This window comes from Gorilla gorilla, chromosome 5 (assembly GCF_029281585.2).
Source record: "Gorilla gorilla gorilla isolate KB3781 chromosome 5, NHGRI_mGorGor1-v2.1_pri, whole genome shotgun sequence".
NCBI classification, from domain to species: Eukaryota; Metazoa; Chordata; class Mammalia; order Primates; family Hominidae; genus Gorilla; species Gorilla gorilla.
Window position 1 is genome coordinate 113,462,631 of NC_073229.2, and position 20,101 is coordinate 113,482,731.

At 41.8% G+C, this 20,101-nt stretch overlaps 1 protein-coding gene across 1 annotated transcript in view; it reads right to left on the minus strand.

Annotated features, from left to right (window-relative positions):
• Positions 1 to 9,272, minus strand: part of GABRR2 (gamma-aminobutyric acid type A receptor subunit rho2) — a 57,590-nt gene extending 48,318 nt beyond the window's left edge. The window contains exon 1 of the mRNA XM_004044403.4: positions 9,026 to 9,272. Within this exon, the coding sequence (XP_004044451.4) occupies positions 9,026 to 9,213 (188 nt within the window). The 5' untranslated portion in view covers positions 9,214 to 9,272. The remainder of the gene's footprint in view (positions 1 to 9,025) is intronic.
• Positions 9,273 to 20,101: the final 10,829 nt, after the last annotated feature.

The window sequence follows — 20,101 nt, forward strand, 5'->3', positions numbered from 1 at the left end:
AATTTCTTGGCCGAGTGCAGTGGCTCACATCTGTATTCCTATCACTTTGGAAGGCCCAGGTAGGAGAATGGTTTGAGCCCAGGAGTTTGAGACCAGCCTGGGCAACATAGCAAGACCCCGTCTCTTTAAAAAAAAAAAATGTAATAACCGAATGTGATGTCATACGCCTCTGGTCCCAGCAAATTGAGAGGCTGAGACAGAAGGATCACTTGAGCCTGGGAGGTTGAGGTTGCAGTGAGCATTCCAGCCTGAATAACAGAGTGAGACCCTGTGTTTAAAAAAAAAAAAAAAAAAAAAAAAAAAAATTCTTGTGATGTTATAAGAATGGTTTTGTGATAAATATACTTCTAAGACAAATATAGTCAAAACTTTTAAATGCTGGTTTTATCTTTGCCAAATATGATGCTCCTTACTTCAGTCCAGGTCTGCAGAACCCACCCTGGGACAAAGCCTCCCTCCTTAGAAAGACAATTCACAGCCAGTGGAGGACAGAGTTGCTCTGACCATCCACCTAGGGTGGTGCACCCAGAGCTGGAGCCCAGGACACAGCCCTGGTCAGTCCTTCCTCTAAACCAGGTGACGGCAAAGGAGTGATTCTCTCTTCTTTCTTTCACGCTCTCTTTCCAGATCATTTTCTTCACCACAACTGCACACGAAAGCAGTCAGATCCAAAATGTTCTAAGGCAATTGTCTGCTGACAGTTATTACTAAACAAAAAAAAAAAAAAGAGAGAGAGAGAGAGAAAAGAAAGAAGGAAAGAGAAAAAAAGAAAAAAGATGGAAAGAAGGAAAAAGGAGGAAGAGAAGGAACCTTCACACAGCCAGGCTAATCCACAGTACATTACCTGTTCCTCTTACAGGCTTTTGGTTTGTGCCTGGCACTGAAGTTACTTTGTGTACATGTCTCACTTAGCCTTCTAAGAGCGTTAGGCTAGGGTTTATCTCTGTGTCCATTGCACTTGGCACAATGCCCGGCATGTAGCAGGCATTCAATAAAGGTAGCAACATGACCACACAAACAACTTCTAGGAGAAATTTAAACCAATTCCATTCTAGTACATTTGGTCAACATCATCTGTAACCCAGATGCTTCTCAGCCTTAACCACACTTTAGAATCATCTCAAGTGGCTTTTAAAAACCCTGATGCCCAGGCTGTACCCCAGAACAACCAAATTCACCTCTCTGGGGTGAATTCCCCAGCTATTCCCATGCAATCAAGGCTAAGAATCACAGTCATTCCAAACTTAGCATTTTTAGATCTTGGAATACCTTAATGATAATAAACTCTATGTGGCTTTGTGTTATGTTGGCTAGACCTATGATTCTCAAACTTAGCTACAGATTGTAATCACCTGGGGAGATATTAAAACCAATGATGCCTAAATCCCAGCCCTAGAGATTTGAATTTGACTGGTTGAGATGGAGGTCTCAGCACTGGAAATTTGTTAAAGCTCTTGGATGATTCCAAGGTAGAGCAACATTTGAGAACCGCTAGGATAAGCCTTAATCTAATGCCTTTGGCAATGTCCTGAGAGCTGCCCAGGGCACCTGTTGGTGCTGACAACTTAGTAGTAGCAAGTGAGGAACTGCTAACTCACCTGCTGAAGAAACCAGAGCCCTCAGGGCCTGTGACTCTGTTATGTGCAGCATATTGAAGGTTTTTAGAAATCAATGGAGATTTGGTTTTGAGTGTTTGTTGTTTATTTACATATACCTCTGTTTTCCTCCCTGTTCTTGTCAAACTTCATTCACTTTTTTTTTTTTTTTTTTTTTTTTTTTTTGAGATGGAGTCTTGCTCTGTCGCCAGACTGGAGTTCAATGGTGAGATCTCGGCTCACTGCAACCTCTGCCTCCTGGGTTCAAGTGATTCTCCTACCTCAGCCTCCCGAGTAGCTGGAATTACAGGCACCCGCCACCACACCCAGCTAATTTTTGTATTTTTAGTAGAGACGGGACCACCATGTTGGTCAGGCTGGTCTCGAACTCCTGCCCTCAGGTGATCTACCTGCCTTGGCCTCCCAAAGTGCTGGGGTTACAGGCATGAGCCACCGCGCTCGGCCTCCATTCACTTTTGAGGGCAACAGGTGTGTTTCCTGTTTAAACTCTGTAAGAGGAAAGTGATGATTTCCTCTCTGGAGGTTCTGAACTTGGAGGCATCCTCTTATGAAATCCTTAAGTTTCATTCCTCACTGGCTCTGCCCAGATGGCATAATTCAGTGGGAGGTCTAAAGCTGCACTGATCAATAAAGTGGCCACTAGACACATATGGCTATTTCAATTAATGAAAGCTAAATAAATGACTGTTCGGTTTTTCCATTATACTAGCCACACATATGTGTTCGATAGCCCCATGCAGCTGGTTGCTACTGTACTGAACAGTGCAGCTATATAATCTTTCCATTACCTCAGTGTAGTGTGATAATAAAAAAAAAAATTAAATAAATAAATAACATTTCCATAATCACCAAAGTTTTGTTTGGTGCTAGTATAAAAGTTAGCCTGCCCGCCCCAGATTCGCCTATAAGCCAGGGCTTTCCGATTTACAGCACTACTCCTACCACTGCCTGGCCCAGCTTCTCACTGCCCCAGACCTCCCAGTCATTTCCTCACCCCCGTGAGGGCTCAGGAACAACCTGCTTCTCTTTCTCTCCATTTAGTTCCTCCCATCCACCTTGAGGATGTCAACATCCACACAGACAGTTGTCTCACACCCTGGTCACACAGTTCCCCAATTCCTAGACTCAAATTGATTTGTGCAACATATTTTTATAGAGCATCTACGTTTCTACAGAGCCCCTACTCTGTGCAGGCACTGCCCGAGCCATGGGGAGGGCATCTATTCACGGTCCTCACAGGGCTTCCAACCTAGTCGGGGAGGTGGACGATAAACCAGTGGACAGATAAATCACGTGACAAAGTAGGGTAAGGAATAGAGAGCTATGGGTTGGAATAGAGGGCTGTTTAGATGAGGTGACTGGTGATTCTTCTGAGTCCTGGAGGGAGGGAGGGAGGGAGTCATGAGAGGACCTGAAGCAAGTAATTCTGAGAAAACAGCAGAGCAAATGTCCTGAGGAGAGCCTGACTTGCATGAGGACAGCCTCCCATTTGGCAGCCATCTCACTCAGCCACTCTCACATCTGCTTTCCAAACTCACCCACCCTCTTGTCCTTCCACCCCGCTGCTGCCTTCCACATTGTCCTGCCCTATTTGCACATCCTCCAGACGTGTAGGTGGTGAGGTAACTGAGGCTCAGCAGAAGTGCCTAATGCCCCTTCTCACAGAGTCCTTTGAACCCTGCCCTCATGCCCCCTCCCCACAGCTTCCTCAGCTTCTCCCCCTTTCTTGGCTCATTCCCACCAGTATTCAAACTGGATTCTAGGCTCTCCCACCTGGAATTACAACTAAGCAGAAAATCCATCTAAACTCCACATCTTCCTCTAGCTCTCAATTCATGCAAAATGCATTGAAAATGATGGCAATATAGGTGTGTTGGTTATATTATTTAAACATTTCCTTTTTTAAAAAAATGTTTAAGACTTTTTTTTAGAGTAATTTTAGGTTTGCAGCATAATTGAGCAGAAGGTATAGAGTTTCTATATGCCCTCTGCCCCTAAACATGCATGGCCTCCCCATTATCAGCATACCCCCTGGGTTGGTGCATTTGTTACAATTGATAATCCTGCATTGACACAGCATTAGCATTAGCACCCATGCTGCTGCTTCTTCTTATTATTATTTTTAGAGACAGGGTCTTGCTCTGTTACCCAGGCTGGAGTGTAGTTGTGCAATTGTAGCTCACTGCAGCCTCAAACTCCTGGGCTCAAGTGATCCTCCCACCTCAGCCTCCTGAGCAGCTGGGGTTAACAGGCACATGCCACCATGCCTGGCTAATCTTTTTTTTATTATTATTATTTTTTTTTGGTAGAGACAGGGTCTCACTATGTTACTCTTGACCTCAAGAGATCTTCTTGCTGCAGTCTCCCAAACTGCTGGGATTACAGGCGTAAGACATCATCCTCAGCCTAGTGTTGATATTCTCTGGGTTTGGACAAATGTATAATGATGTGTATCCACCATTATAGTATCATATAGAATAGTTTCATTGCCCTAAAAATCCTCACTGTTCCACCTAAAAAAAAATTTATTTCCCCCTCAGTAAATAATTAACTCTTCCAAATAGCCATCTTCCACAGGCTGCTGGCACTGCCTCACTCCAAGCCCTCTTGCCTACTTACGCCCAACCCCTGGTCCTACAGGTGTTCTTGCTGAGGTCTGGCTTCTCCACAGCTGCAGACAGGAAGGTCCCTGCTTCTGCCGGAAACTGTGTCTTTCAGAACAAAGTACTCTGGTTTTCCTCCTACCTCTCTGACAGGCGCTTCTCCACTGCAGCATCCCCCTATTCTTCAGCCCATCCCTTAAATGTCAGTGTCCCCAGGACCTTGTCCCAGCCATCTTCTCTCTCTACCCTCTCTTTGGCAGACTCACCTAAGTTGATGGCTTAAATTGTCATCAATATGCTGATGTTCTTAAATCCCTACCCTCTACTCTCAACCTTTATATCTGATTCCTAACTCAGCATCCCTAATTGAGTATCCTATAGGCATCTGAACTCAATGCATGCATAGTTTGGTCTGGGCCGCACTCAGTTTGAAGTGGCGTAGGTTGAAGAATGAGTGAGCATTAGATGAGAAGCGGGAGGGGGTGGGGGGAGTGGTGGGAATGAATGAAGAGAATGAAGCTGCAGGGACAAGCAGAGGCCAGGCCAGGCAGAGCCTTGAGAGTCATGTTAAGAATTCTGTCTTTATCCAAAGGCAATGGGAAGACAATGAAGAGTGTTAGGCAGATGGAAGAGGAAGCTATGATAAGATTCGCTTTTAGACAAGCCTATTATAGCTTCACAGGTCAAAGAGGAAAGCCCAATTTAACTTCCTCCCCTGTGGCTGAAATACGGGACTGTCCAGTCCCCTTAAGCCATGTGTAGTCATGGTTGGGTGCTGCCAAGGAGCTTTCACACACACACTGATCTCTTCCTCAAGCCTTGCCTCCAGGAGTCAAGTGGAACCAGGCCTGGGTCTCTGGGCAGTGACCATGTGAGGGGCCATGTGCAGACGCCCCATGAAAGACGCCTCCGGAAGGCAGATGAAGAGCTCAGCCCGAGGGCTTAGCAGATCATAGACATTAAACCATAAGTGCAGCCGGCTCACTGCCGCTCTGACTCACAGGGAGTAAATCCCTCCTGGTCAGCACAGTTTTACATCCATTTAGGAAAAGGCTTAGGAGAGCAGAAGTCCCAGAAAGCCACCCACCCCAACAAGAGAGAGATTTAAATCCCACTGCCATTGAGGGCCCAGAGTTTTTTTTAAGAGATCAAGCCACTAAGATCCTGAGCCTTGGGCTATTTGTATGAGCCATATGCCCTCCATTCATCCTTTCACAGGAGATGGCCCACACAGTCTCAGCCCTCAGACCCTAGACTCCTTCCTGAGCCCCCACCCACCCATGGCAGGGCAGCCAGGACCTTCATGGAACCTCAAACCCGGCCTTTGGGTGAGGGGTGAGGGAAGAAGAAAAATGGATCCACTATGACTTTGGAAGCAGGGCTGATGTCACCGTGTTGTGGTTTTTTGGCAATAACAGCAACCAGGATAACCAGGTGTTCGTGGATGCCCCTCCTCCCTGTGCAGGCCCTGAACTGCAGGACGTTAGGCAGACCTCACCCCATCTTCACATCATCCCCATGGGGAAGGGCTCACCACCCCGCTTTTCAGCTGGAGAAACGGAGGTTCAGAGAGAGCAGGAAACATGGCCATATACGCTAGATGGCAGCAGAACCAAGGTCTGAACCTGATTTTCCTGAATTCCCAACTCCTTTTCCTTTGCCAAGACTGTCAGCAGTGGATGAGGGTCACTGTGTGGCTGGAAAGCAAAGCTGCTCCTGCCTCCAGCGGAACAGAACCACTGCAGACCCGGGAAGGATGGCCGAGGTAGGGGTACTGAGGAGGCAGCAGATAGAGAAGGAAGCTACAGAGGGGGCTCCACGTTGAGACCTGCAGGGGCCTGACAGTACTGTCCAGGGCACAGCCCAGAGTCTGGTTTATTGGTCAGCTCTCAAGGGAGAAGTGCCTCCCTTGGCAAGAAAGAAGGGCAATTGTGTGGTCAGGAGGCCAACTTTGGCAGCAGGCCAGGAGGAGTAGGAATAAAGTTGGAAGGCTGAGAGCTGGGAGAACAGAACAAAACCAGTAACAGCCAAGAGGAAACAGACTCACTCTGCAGCCATTTAGTACACAGAGACACAAAGTAGCAGAAAACAGGTGCTGGTCTTTGTAAAAGCAGCTGCTGGGCAGAATCATTGTTCTGTGTGCATGCCTTGGCCGGGGTGAGGCAGGGAAGGCTTCCAGGTTCAAAGAAGTCTTCACAGTGTGCATGTGTGAGGGTGACCATGTGCATAGTGTGTGCCCATGAAGCCACACATGTGGCATGTGGTATGGGTGTGAGTGTGACCGTGTGTGTGAACAGGACTTCTAAGAAAAGGAGCAATCCTAAAGAGAGAAAGCACTCTAAGACTGTAATCAGAAGGGGTCTGGTCATTTTCTTATTTGTTCGTATAGCTTGACACGCGTGTCAATAATGAAAGTAATTTGGAAAAATAAATTGTCAGAGGCTTGGCTGAAATGTTCACAAGGAGGCGTCACCCTGTTGACTGTCTGACTGTGTGTGCATTCTCATGGATGCAGAAAGGCCCAGAACCGCATTCCCTGTCCTTTTCCCCCAGCCTCAGTTCAATAAATATTTTACTTCCTTGAAACGTATGTGTTCATCTTTTCCCACTTTAACACCTCATGGGCTGGATTTCAACAAAGCCTCCTCCCCGCTAAGAGTCAGAGCCCAGCTGTGCCCAGGCTCATGCGCGGGTTTGGCAATGAGACTGTGGACTTCTGAGGAAAAGTGAGAGGGAGGTGCTGCCAAGCCCAGGCTGCTGAGTGGGGTCCCTGGGCACCCCAAGGGACTTGTGCTGAACCCCAGTTCTTACAGAATAGACAGTTTTGAACACATTTTCCTCCAGTCTAAGTAAATCAGGAACCTACATTCTAGTGTTGGGAAGCCACTAGCAGGCTGTGTGACTTACTCATGCCCCTGAGCCATTTCAGCATCTGTCAAATGAGTTGATTTGGACAGTTTCCCAGTGTGTGCTCCATGGAGTAGGAATCCCAGAAGACAGTCCAAAAAACTGTGGATTTTTTAGTTGTTTCTGAGAAGCCCTGCATAATTTATCCCTCTCTTCAAGATTCTCACAGTGCCTATTTGCATAACAAAGGTTCTAAAAGTTCTGCTGTAGAGACATCTGTTGAAAATGGTCTAAACCAGGGTTTTCCACGTTTTGGTGGCCCTGGAACCCCATTTCACTCAACAGCCATTCACGTTTCCCAAAATTAGAGTTCAGGGGACTTGCTGGGCCGATGACATCTGAGGCTCCTTCCAGTTTAACAGCCTATGGTTCTGGCAACCCAACCCGCATGGGTTGTTCAGAGCAGGGCCTCTTTCCCATCGTTCTGGAGGGTTTTGATCTGTTTGCCTTCCGCTGAGTGGGACTAGGCTCCAGAGAGAGTAATTATAGGCTGCGTATGGTGGCTCCTGCCTGTAATCCTAGCACTTTGGGAGGCCAAGGTGGGTGGATCACTTGAGGTCAGGAGTTTGAGACCAGCCTGGCCAACATGGTGAAACCCTGTCTCTACTAAAAATACAAAAATTAGCCAGGCATGGTGGTGCACGCCTATAATCCCAGCTACTCGGGAGGCTGAGGCAGGAGAATCACTTGAACCTGGGAGGTGGAGGTTGCAGTGAGCCAAATTGCGCCACTGCACTCCAGCCTGGGTGACAGAGAGTCCATCTCAAAAAACAAACAAACAAATAAACAAAAGAGAGTAATAACCTCTCCCAGAGCAGCAGTTGCCACTGGGATACTGGAAGTAGAGGCTGTAACTCTTATTTATATTCAGGGGTTTTTTTTTTTTTCTAAAAATAAGAAATCAATTAAACTTTAACATACATATTTATAACATCACATGTATGTGATTTGTAAGTAAATATGCATGTATTAGAGGTACAGTTTCAAAAACTTGTCATTGACAGCAGCGCATGTTCAAAAATGTTTGGGGACTGACCTAGAAAATGTGCCTCAAGATATTAATTTATATTCAAAACCACTAGTTTATCTGATGCTTAGTAGAATGGAAAATAAATGTGTAACATGCCACACATGGTGTTTATATCTTAGCTGCTTGTTCTTTTCTTATCTCCATGTCTAACAGTCCTTATGTCTACTTCAGGCCTGGAGTATGATGCTTCGTATGTCAGTTCAAAATAAACTTCCTAAGGAACTTAGATTTGTAATGTAATGATTTTGAATGCAGATCCTGGGCCACTATTTCTTGGGAATGTCTCCATTACATCATGAAATTGCATTCACTGTTGTTCACACATATATTTCTGATAATTAAGCAAATTTCTGAACACCTCTTCTAAGATTCAAAACAGTAAAATGAAACCCAATATCATTATAAAGTTATTCTCTGGCAAATAATTTAAGGAAGACAACTCCCGTATGCATTTTTTTCTTAATAGTTCAGGCTAGGTTCCTATATACAGTTCTCCCCAAAATACTTGAGTGTAATTATTTAGCAGGTCATCGGTTGTAACCCTGAGAAACAAAGCAGCACAATGTGATTTGTACAAAGAATGATTTTACCCACTACGTCTCCAACTATTTATATCTGCCTCAAATCAAAATGCTTTGGCTGAACGCAGGCATCCGAATGGAAGGCTCACCCCAGTCTAGTTCTGCTCTCAATGCTTGTGACACGTAGAGTATGTGTGCCCAGGGAGAGGCTGCGTTCAGCGAAGTAGCTGGGTTCTCATAGGGCGATATCTCAATAGGACCTGTAGCCCCCTGGGGAGCCGTCCCACTGTGCCACTGCTGCTGCTACTATGCAGGGTAACCTCCCTCCTTTCCCACCTATGACTTTACCTTGGCTTGGGCATTTCCATCTGCCCTGTCCATCGCTTCCTCTTGGGTTTTCTGCTCTCCACGAGAACCATCAAGCAAAACAAGAACAAAATGAGTCTTGTAAAATAAGGCATTTTGTGGACGTCTGAGAGGCAAAAAGCTGCTTTCCAGTAGCCTGTGGCAGAGCAAATCCCCCCTGGCTTGACCATTGATCCATCTGCTGCCTCCTGACGGGCTGCTCTGAGGGGCTGTGAGGGCAAGGCTGGCCAGGCTAGTTGTCCCGATTTACTATTTGATACTGACGCCCCACTCACCCCCTCCACTCCGGGCCATGACACAAAACACCAGGCTTTGCCCTCCCTGCTGATTAGTGATTGGCCATTAGTCAAGAAGTTTGTCCTCATGAAATTCTGCTTCCACTGAATCCTAGAATAGCTTTGGCTAAAGCTGTTATATAAAAAATTAAATCTCTTGAACATGGCAGCTTTGTGCTGAGATTATTGGTCCATCTTCTGGCTGCATAAAACCAGTCTGTCCCATCCACCAGGGGGTCAGCTCGGATTCCAAGTAGATTTGCAGAGAGGACTTGGTGGACATTTAGATGGGTACATAAATGTGTTCAGGAAATGCTGAGTAAACATGAATGACCTGTTTCCTTAGGGTTGATTTATTTATGGAGCTAAGAGAATATGCTTTGCCTATGAGCAAGAATACTTCCTTTCTCACAAATATAGATCAACTTTTTCCAGTGAAAACATCAAAGCATAAAATACGTTTTTAGTTTCAAGGATGGCATTAATCAAAGAATTCATGATTATGTAAGCTTTTCTTCCTACCATAAGCATTAAATTAACTTTGGCCTTTAACCCTAAAATGTATAAAATCAATCATAAATTAGGCTTTATTCCTATCCTGGGATATGGAATTAAGCATATTAGAATTGTAGAGATACATGTGGTTATGTCTAACCTACTGAACAAAATAGAATATGTTTAAAAACTACTCATTGCTTGGTATGTCCTGGCAATGGAAAATTTCATGGTAGAAACATAGGGAGATGAGGACAGAGATCAGGAGGTGGGATAGCTGTAAGTGAAACAGAATTGGGATTTTACTATGTATAAATGACAGAATCAAAAGAAGCTCTTTGATTCCCTTAAGCAAAGTGAGATGGCATGATCCACTTTATTTTTGAAATAATTCCTAATTGGGATCAGTCGAATCAGGGAACTTATGATGACAAAAGAGAATAAGGTCCTGCTCTGAGGGAAGCGAAGAAGGAAGAAGAGAAAGGAAGACAGAAGAGTGAGATACTCAAGTTAGTTCTGCGGTAGCATACATTTGGTGCCTGTGCAGATAGAGTAGAAGGTGAGAGAGAGAAAAGTCAACAATAATATCAAGAATTCTACGGTGGCTCACACTTGTAATCCCAGCACTTTGGCAGAGGCAGGTGGATTACCTGAGGTCAGGAGTTCAAGACCAGCCTGGTCAACGTGGTGAAACCCCATTTCTACTAAAAATACAAAAATTAGCCAGGTGTGGTGGTATGTGCCTGTTAATCCCAGCTATTCAGGAGGCTGAGGCAGGAGAATCACTTGAACCTGGGAGGCAGAGGCTGCAGTGAGCCAAGATCACACCACTGCACTCCAGCCTGGGCAACAGAGCATGACTCTGTCTCCAAAAAAAAAAAGGAAGCTAGAGCATGAGCCTGGAGTTCAGGAGAAAGTCTAGTTCTATTTCTAGACTATAGAAATAGATCTGGAGCTGTAGAGACCAAGTGAAAGTTTTCCCTTTGCCCCATGGAGGATCACCAAAAAATCAACTGACAAAAGGAAGATTAATAGGGGAAAAGGCATACAGATTTATTAACATGCATGGAGGAAAAACACATCATTATTACCCAATTACCCAGCATGGTACAGACATTTATATACCCTTTTTCATAAGGAAGAGATGGGGGATGTAGGCAATTCTTTTGAGGGACAGTAAATCATTAGGGAGGATGAATGGACCCAGGAGGAAAGTGAGGGGTGGAGCTGCACAGGAACTAAAGTTGTCTTATACAGATAAAGTCCAACAGGTAATCTCTTAAAGCTGCCCTCAGAAGACTAGATGAAAAGTCTATCTGGGTGCAGTGAGGACTCCCAGTCTCTTCTCTTCTCAGATGGTTGATTTTTCCTGGTTATTTTGTGAGATCCCTAGGTAGGGGGTCTTAAGTGCATTTAAACTTTCTTAGATAGGGAAATTCCAGAGAGTCCCTCCCAGTTCTTTGTGAAAGAAGAGCAGAGAGCCTGACCAATCAGTAGGTTAACAAAGAAATTCAGACAGAAATTTAAAAATTTTTTGAAATGAAAAAAAGTACAGCATACCAAAGCCTGTGGGATATAACAAAAGCAGTGCTAAGAGAGAAATTTACAGTATTCAATGTCCATATCAAAAAAGTAGAAAGATCACAAACTAACAAACTCCTATGGCACCTCAAGGAATGAGAAAAGCAGAAGAAACCAAACCCTGAGTTAGCAGAATAAAAGGAATAACAAAGATCAGAGCAGAACTAAATGAAATAGAGACCAATAAAACGATACAAAGGATCAACAAAAAAAAGTTGTTTTTTTGAAAATATAAAGAAAATTGACAAACCACTAGCTAGACTAACCAAGAAAAGAAGAGAAAAGCTCCAAATAAACACAATCAGAAATGAAAAGGGAGACATTACAAGTGATACCACAGAAATACAAAAGATCATCAGAGTCTGTTATGAACAGCTTTATGCTCACAAACTAGAAAACCTAGAGGAAATGAATACACTTCTGGAAACACATAATCTCCTGAGATTGAACCAGGAAGAAATAGACCTCCTGAACAGACCAATAGCAAGTAGCAAGATTGAATCAGTAATAAAAAAAAAATCTCCCAAAAACAAAAATAGTCCAGGACCAGATGGATTTACAGACAAATTCTACCAAACATACAAAGAACTAAAACCAATCCTCCTGAAACTATTCCAAAAAATCAAGGAGGAGGGAATTCTCCCTAACTCATTCTATGGGACCAGAATCACCCTGATACCAAAACCAGACAAGGACACAACAACAACAAAAAAAAACTACAGACCAATATTCCCAATGAATATAGATGCAAAAAATCCTCAACAAAATACCACAAATTGAAAACAACAGCACATCAAAAAGTTTATACACCATGATGAGGTAGGATTTATCCCAAGGATACAAGGATGGTTCAACATACACAAGTCAATAAACATGATACATCACATAAACAGAATTAAGGAAAACTATGTGGTCATCTCAATAGATGCAGAGAAAGTGTTCGATAAAATTCAGCATCCCTTCATCATAAAAATTCTCAACAAACTAGGCATAGAAGGAAGATATCTCAACATAATAAAGCTCATATATGACAAACCCACAGCCAACATCATACTTAATGGGGGAAAGTTGAAAACATTCTAAGAAGTGGAAGAAGACAAGGATGCCCACTTTCACCACTCTTATTTAATATAGTACTGGAAGTCCTCACCAGACCAATCAGGCAAGAGAAAGAAATAAAAAACTTCTAAATTGGAAAAGAGAAAGTCAAATTATCCATATTTGCTGATGATATGATCTTGTTTCTAGAAAACCCTAAAAACGCCACAAAATCCAACCATGGAGGATGATGAAAAATTTTAAAAAACTCCATAAAAGCCCTCTTAGATTTGATAAATGAATTTTGTAAAGTTTCACAGTACAAAATTAATGTACAGAAATCAGTAGTGTTCCCACACACCAGTAAAGATCTAGCCAAGGACCAAATTAAGAAGGCAATCTCTTTTACAATAGCTAAAAAAATAAAATAAAATACCTAGGAATATATTTAACCAAGGAGGTGAAAGATCTCTTTAAGAACTACAAAACACTTATGAAAGAAATCCTAGATGACACAAACAAAAATGACAAAACATCCCATGCTCATGGATTGGCAGGATCAATATCATTGAAATGGCCATACTGCCCAAAGCAATCTACAGATTCAATGCATTCCCTATCAAATTACCAAAATAATTTTTCACAGAATTAGAAAAAAAAAATTCTAAAATTCACATAGAATCAAAAAAAGCCTGAATAGCCAAACCAATCCTAAGCAAAAAGAACAAAGCTGGAGGTTTTACCTGACTTCAAATTATGCTACAAGGCTGTAGTAACCGAAGCAGCATAATACTGATATAAAAATCAACACATAGATCAATGGAACAGAATATACAATCCAGAAATAAAGCCACATACCTACAACCAACTGATCTTTGACAAAGCCAACAAAAATACACACTGGGGAAATGACACTGTTTTCAATAAATGGTGCTGGGAAAACTGGATAGCCATATGCAGAATAATAAAACGAGACACATACCTCTCAGTATACAAAAATTAGCTCAAGATGGATTAAATACCTAAACATAAAACCTGAAACTATAAAAATCTAGAAGAAAACCTAGGAAAAACTCTTCTGGACATTGGCCTGGGCAAATAATTTATGACCAAGTCCTTAAAAGCCAGTGCAACAAAACCAAAAATAGACAAACGGGGCCTAACTAAACTCAGAAGCTTCCTGCACAGCAAAAGAAACAATCAACAGAGTAAACAGACAACCCATAGAGTAAGAAAAAATATTTGCAAACTATGCATCAAAGGGCTAATATCCAGAATCTACAAATCCAGAACTAATATCCAGATCTCAACAACAACAACAACAAAAACAAGTAACTCCATTAAAAAGTGGGCAAAGGACAAGAACATTTTTCAAATGAAGACACACAAGCAGCAACAAGCATATAAAATAAAATGCTCAACATCACTAACCATCATAGAAATGCAAATTAAAACCACAATGAGGTACCATTTTGCACTAGTCAGAATGGCTATTATTATAAAGTCTAAAAACAAAAGATGTTCACGAGAATGCAGAGAAAAGGGAATACTTATACACTGTTGGTGGGAATGTGAATTTGTACAACCTCTATGGAAAACAGAATGGATAGTTCTCAAAGAACTAAAAATAGAACAACTATTCAATTCAGCAATTCCACTACTAGGTATATACCCAAAAGACATCAAAAAGATACCTGCACTCATATGTAACAGAGCAGGAGCTTCACCATCTTGGACAAACACCACCATTTTAAATTTCCCTTGATTAAAAAACAAAACAAAACTGCCTAAATCCAGCCCCAAAACATCAGCCTAATGGCTAACGTCAGAATAACCAGAAACATTCCAACCCCTAAGATAAACCTGCTCCAACCAGGAACATGCCAACCCGGAGATAGCTTCCTCTCTAACCAGAGACATTTCAACCCCACAGTAACCTTTTCCTCACATAGAAACACTCTGAACCTACGATAAGCTCCCCTCTTCCTAAACCCTTAAATATCCTTAGTCTGTAAGAGAGAACACTCCTGACCAAAAATCGGCCAGAAGCCCCTCTCAGGTTTATTCTCCAAAACAAACCTGTCTTTGACTGTTGAGCCACTTTTCATGTTTCTTTCCTTTTTCTTTAACTCTTACAATATGTTTATCACTGCACTATTTATGATAGCAAAGACATGAGACTGATGTGCTGCCTCCTGCACTAAGGAGGCAACTTCCATACCAAAGATACAGAATCAACCTAAGTGTCCATCAACAAAGGATTGGATGGAAAAAAATAAGGTATCTATTTATGCCATGGGATGCTACTTAGACATGAAAAAGAATGAAATAACATCTTTTGCAGCAACATGGATAGAACTGGAGGCCATGATCCTAAGTGAAATAACTTAGAAACAGAAAGTTAAATACTGCATGTTATATAAGTGGGAGCTAAACAATGGGTATACATGGACATACCGAGTAGAATAATAGATACTGGAGACTTCAAAATGTGGAAGGGTGGAAGGGGGGTGAGGGTTGAAAAATTACCTATTGGAGGCCAGGCATGGTGGCTCACGCCTGTAATCCCACCACCTGGGGAGGCCGAGGTGGGTGAATCACCTGAGGTCAGGAGTTCGAGACCAGCCTGGCCAACATGGTGAAATGCCATCTCTATAATAAATATAACTATAAATACAAAAAATTAGCTAGGCATGGTAGCATGCGCCTGTAGTCCCAGCTACTCGGGAAGCTGAGGCAGGAGAATCCCTTGAGCCCGGGAGGCAGAGGTTGCAGTGAGCTGATATTGCGCCATTGCACTCCAGCCTGGGCAACAAGAGAAAGACGTTGTCTCAAAAACAAACAAAAAACAGAAAAATTATCTATTGGATACAACGTTCACTATTTGGGTGATGGGTACACTGAAGGCCCAGATGTCACCACTAAGCAATATATATGCATGTAAGAAATCTGCACTTGTACCCTCTAAATATATACAAAGATAAAAGTGTTTTTAAAAAGAGGAGCAGACAGGGATATGGGAGAAAGGTCAGAGAGAGACCTTGCTTTTGAGACCTCTTTCTGAGGCCTTTCAATTTTCAAAGCACGCAACATGCTGAATCATTTTCTGCCCCCAACAGAGGCATTAGGGTATGGCATGTCAACTTAAAATCATGAGACCCATACGTTTGGAAAGGAGAAATTTATTTCTTATAGAGAATTGTAACCTGCAGGCCGGGAAACAAAGCCTCAGGCTGAGACAGAAAGCAGGCACTTCTAGGGAGGGAGCATGTTATGGGAGTTTTATACTTGAGGATTGGCTAGGCATGCATATTTGTCAGGATATGAGGGCTATGAATATTTATGAGAGGAGATCACAGGTGATAAGCAAACATGTGTGTCACATACGTCCCATTTTCATGTTAGGGTGGAGACAATGTTAAAATGCAGCAAAATTAGTCTCTATACCTCAAAAGGTGAAACGGAAGACACAGAAGTACTTTGTGTGCAGCCTTCATGGACAGAACTGCAGAACCAGTCTGCGGTCAGTGGTCACTTATCAGGAAGGAATGCCATGTCAGTTGTCGTGTGGAAACTGCAGGAGGGTAGGGAAGTTCCCCTGCAGCATTAAGCAATTGGCTAAAGTCAGCAAAGGAGTGTCTTGTGTTCTTTGTCTTTCTAAGTTTGGTTTCTGTTTAACTCTTAGGAAAGGCTGGTGAGTGTTAGTGAGGAAGGGGGTTCAGTGAGGCATGACTGACCTTCCCATGGCTGGGAGACATAGTTTTTAAAGTTTTTCTGGGGTCACCTTGGCCAAGAGGGGTTCATTCAGTCAGGCACTTAGGATTTTTCTTTTATTTTTATTTCAATAGCTTTGGGGGTACAAGTGATTTTTTGTTACATGGATGAATTATATAGTGGTAGATTCGGAGATTTTGGTGCACCTGTCACCCGAGTAGATTTTTATCCCTAGCCCCCTTCCCAACCTTCCCTTTCAAGGTCTCTTTTAAGTCCATTATATCACCCTGTATGCCTTTAGGTACTCACAGTTTAGCTCCCACTTATAAATGAGAACATACAGTTTTATACACCAACAACAAGCAAGCTGAAAATCAAATCAAGAACTCAATCCCTTTTACAACAGCTGCAAAAATAAAAATAAAATAAAATAAAATACCTAGGAATATACTTAACCAAGGTGGTAAAAGATCTCCACAAGGAGAACTACAAAACACTGCTGAAAGAAATCATAGATGACACAAATGGAACACAAAACCCATGCTCATGGATTGGAAGAATCAATATTGTGAAAATGACCAGACTGCCCAAAGCAATCTACAGATTCAATCCAATTCTCATCAAAATACCAACATCATTTTTCACAGAATTAGAAAAAGCTATCCTCAAATTCATATGGAACCAAAAAAGAGCCCAAATAGCCAAAGCAATCCTAAGCAAAAGAAACAAATCTGGAGGCATCACGTTGCCAGACTTCAAGTTATACTACAAGGCTATAGTTACCAAAAAGCATGGTACTGGCATAAAATTAGGCATGTAGACTAACAAAACAATATAGAGAACATAGAAATAAAGCCACATACATACAGCCAACTGGTCTTTGACAAAGCAAACAAAAACATAAATTGGGGAATGGACACCCTATTTAATAGATGGTGCTGGGAAAACTGGCAAGTGACATGTAGAAGAATGAAACTGGATCCTCATCTCTCACCTTATACAAAAATCAACTCAAGATGGATCAAAGACTTAAATCTAAGACCTGAAACCATAAAAATTCTAGAAGATAACATTAGAAAAACTCTTATAGACATTGGCCTAGACAAAAAATTCATGACTAAGACCTGAAAATGATTTTATTTTTATTTTGCAGGTGGTAGTTTAGCTATAGGAAAGGATGAAATCTTCAGGGACATATAAGAGGTCAAAGTTCAAGCACAGAATCTTGGAGAATCTTCACTCTTAAAGGATGGATGGAGCAGCCAGAACAAAAGCACAGAAATGTCAACCTAAAATAATGAAAAGTCTCAGGATCCAGTTAGAGTTCATTCAAGTGCAAAGTATGAGGGTGGCCATCAGGGAAGCAGAGCTACACCCAAGAATGGTGATCAGTTGCACCAAGTGTGGGAAAAAATGAGGATTGTTTATACAAATCAAAACAAAACAAAACAAAATGGTGGTGTTGAACAGAATTACGTTTCCTCTACAAAGGCTCATGTGTAAGATTTGATTGGCTGCTATTGATTACACTCTAAGAGGGTTGCTTAACATTCTGTTGCAAAGAGGTAACAATCACAAGAGTCTCCATTTCCAATGTCATTTAGCCTAGGTTTGAATGAAGAATGAGGTGTCTGGTTAGCATATAACATTTCAACACAAAGGTCAGGAAGTAATGGTCATGTACCAGAGAGGAAAAACAGCCATGTGCTGTGAGTCAGTTTCCAGGGCTTAACTTTTCCCCGTGGCTTAATAAATCTAGGAGGTTCCAAAATTTTATTTTCTTCTTAAAGAAGAACTAGAAAAGAAGTTGACTATGAAAACCAAAGAAGGAGCTTCAAGGAGGAGGGTAGTCAACATGCAGTGCTGTGAAGAAGTCAAGCAAGGCAAAGGCAGAAAATAGGTTACTGGATCTGGCAACAGCACATCATTCCTGACTTCCGTAAATGCAGTTTCACTTGTGAAATGCAGCAGGAAGCCAAATGACAATGGGTTAAATAGGTACTTGAGGCTGGGAGTAATTCATTACAGGGACTAATTCAGTGGTTCCCAAATCTGACCACGCCTCAGGATTATCAAGGGAATTTGTTTAAAAGTCCTACTCCTCCTGAAGCCTTAGTAGTGGGAGGCATGAGGCCTATTAAAGTTCTTTTCCATAGATTTTGTTCAAAGGATCTTTCTTTTCCTTACTTCCATTTGGAATAAGCTTATAAAGGACCGGCTTGAACCCTAGGATTGTGCCTGGATGTGTAATCACCCAACAAGTTCCCCTTGTGCACTGTCCAGGCAGAGCCAATTCATCAAGACAGGGGAATTGGAATAAAGAGTTCAATTCATGCAGAGCTGGCTGTATGGAAGACAGGAGTTTTATTATTACTCAAATCAGACTCCTGGAAAACTCAGCGATCGTGGCTTTTCAAGATAATTTGGTGGATAGAGGGCTTGTTTTGGAAAAGGGCCGTTACTGTCTTTGTTTCAAAGTTAAACTATAAACTAAGTTCCTCCCAAAGTTAGTTTAACCTACGCTCAGGAATGAACAAGGGCAGCTGGGAGGTCAGAAGCAAGATATAAGAGTCAGGTCAGATCTCTTTTACTGTCATAATTTTCTCAGTTATAATTTTTGTAAAGGCAGCTTAAGGTGGTGGTTTTCAATAAATATTTGTTTTGTTGCATGTAGACAACTTTAGGTCCTACCAATTTTTTACTTTAAAGCCCTTTTATCAATAGTTCAATTATTGTAATTACAGTCAGGAGAAAACCATTGTAGGATGGTATAATTATTTTTTTAATCACAACTTTATTGAAATATCATTCACATACCATAAACTCACCCCTTTAATGTGTGGCTTTTGGAATATTCAGTTACGCAGCTCCCCTAAAAGAAGACTCATACCCATTAGAAGTCATTCCCCTTTCCCATTCCCTTCAGCCCCTGGCAACCAACACTAGTTTCTGTCTCTATGAATTTGTTAATTCTAGACATTTTATGTAATTAGAATGATATAATATGCAGCCTTTTGTATCTGATTTCATTCACTCAGCATAATGTTTCCAGGGTTCATCAATGAAGCATATATCAGCACTTCATTCTTTTTTATGGCCATAATATTCCATTTTCCATAGACATACAATATGTCCATAGATATACAATTCCATTTCCATATACATACAATATGTTGTATGTATAGATACAACATATTGCTTATCCATCAGCTGGGCATTTGAGTTTCTGCTTTTGGGCTATTAAAAATAATGTTGCTATGAATATTTGTGTACTAGGTTGTGTGTAAATGTTTTCATTCCTTTTGGATATTATATGTGGCAGTGAAATTGCTGGGTCATATGGTAACTTTATATTTAACTTTTTGAGGAACTGCCAAATTGCTTTTCAAAGTGGCTGCACCATTTTACCTTCCCACCAGCAATGTATGCGAGTTCCAATATCTCCACATCCTCACGAACACTTGCTATCTGGCTTTTTTGTTCTGACCATCCTTGTGAGTGTAAACTGGAATCACTGTGGTTTTGATGTGCATTTCCCTAATGACTAAGGATGTTGAGCTTCTTTTCAGGTGCTTATTGGGCATTTGGATATCTTCTTTGTAGAAATCTCTATTCAAATTATTTGCCATTTTAAAATCAGGTTATTTCCTTTTTATTACTGAATTGTTAATTATTTAGATATTTCAGATACAAGTCCCTTATTAGATATGTGATCTGCAAATATTTTCTCCCATTGTGTTGTCTTTTCACTTTCTTAATGGTGTTGTTTGATACACAAGAGTTTTTTATTTAAAGAAATATAATTTTCTTTTTTTTTTGGTTGCTTGTGTGTGTGTTTTTTTTTTAAGAGGTACGATCTTGCTCTGTGGCCCAGGCTGGAGTGCAGTGGTGCTATCATAGCTCGCTGTAACCTCAAACTCCTGGGTTCAAGCAATTCTCCCACCTCCACCTCCTG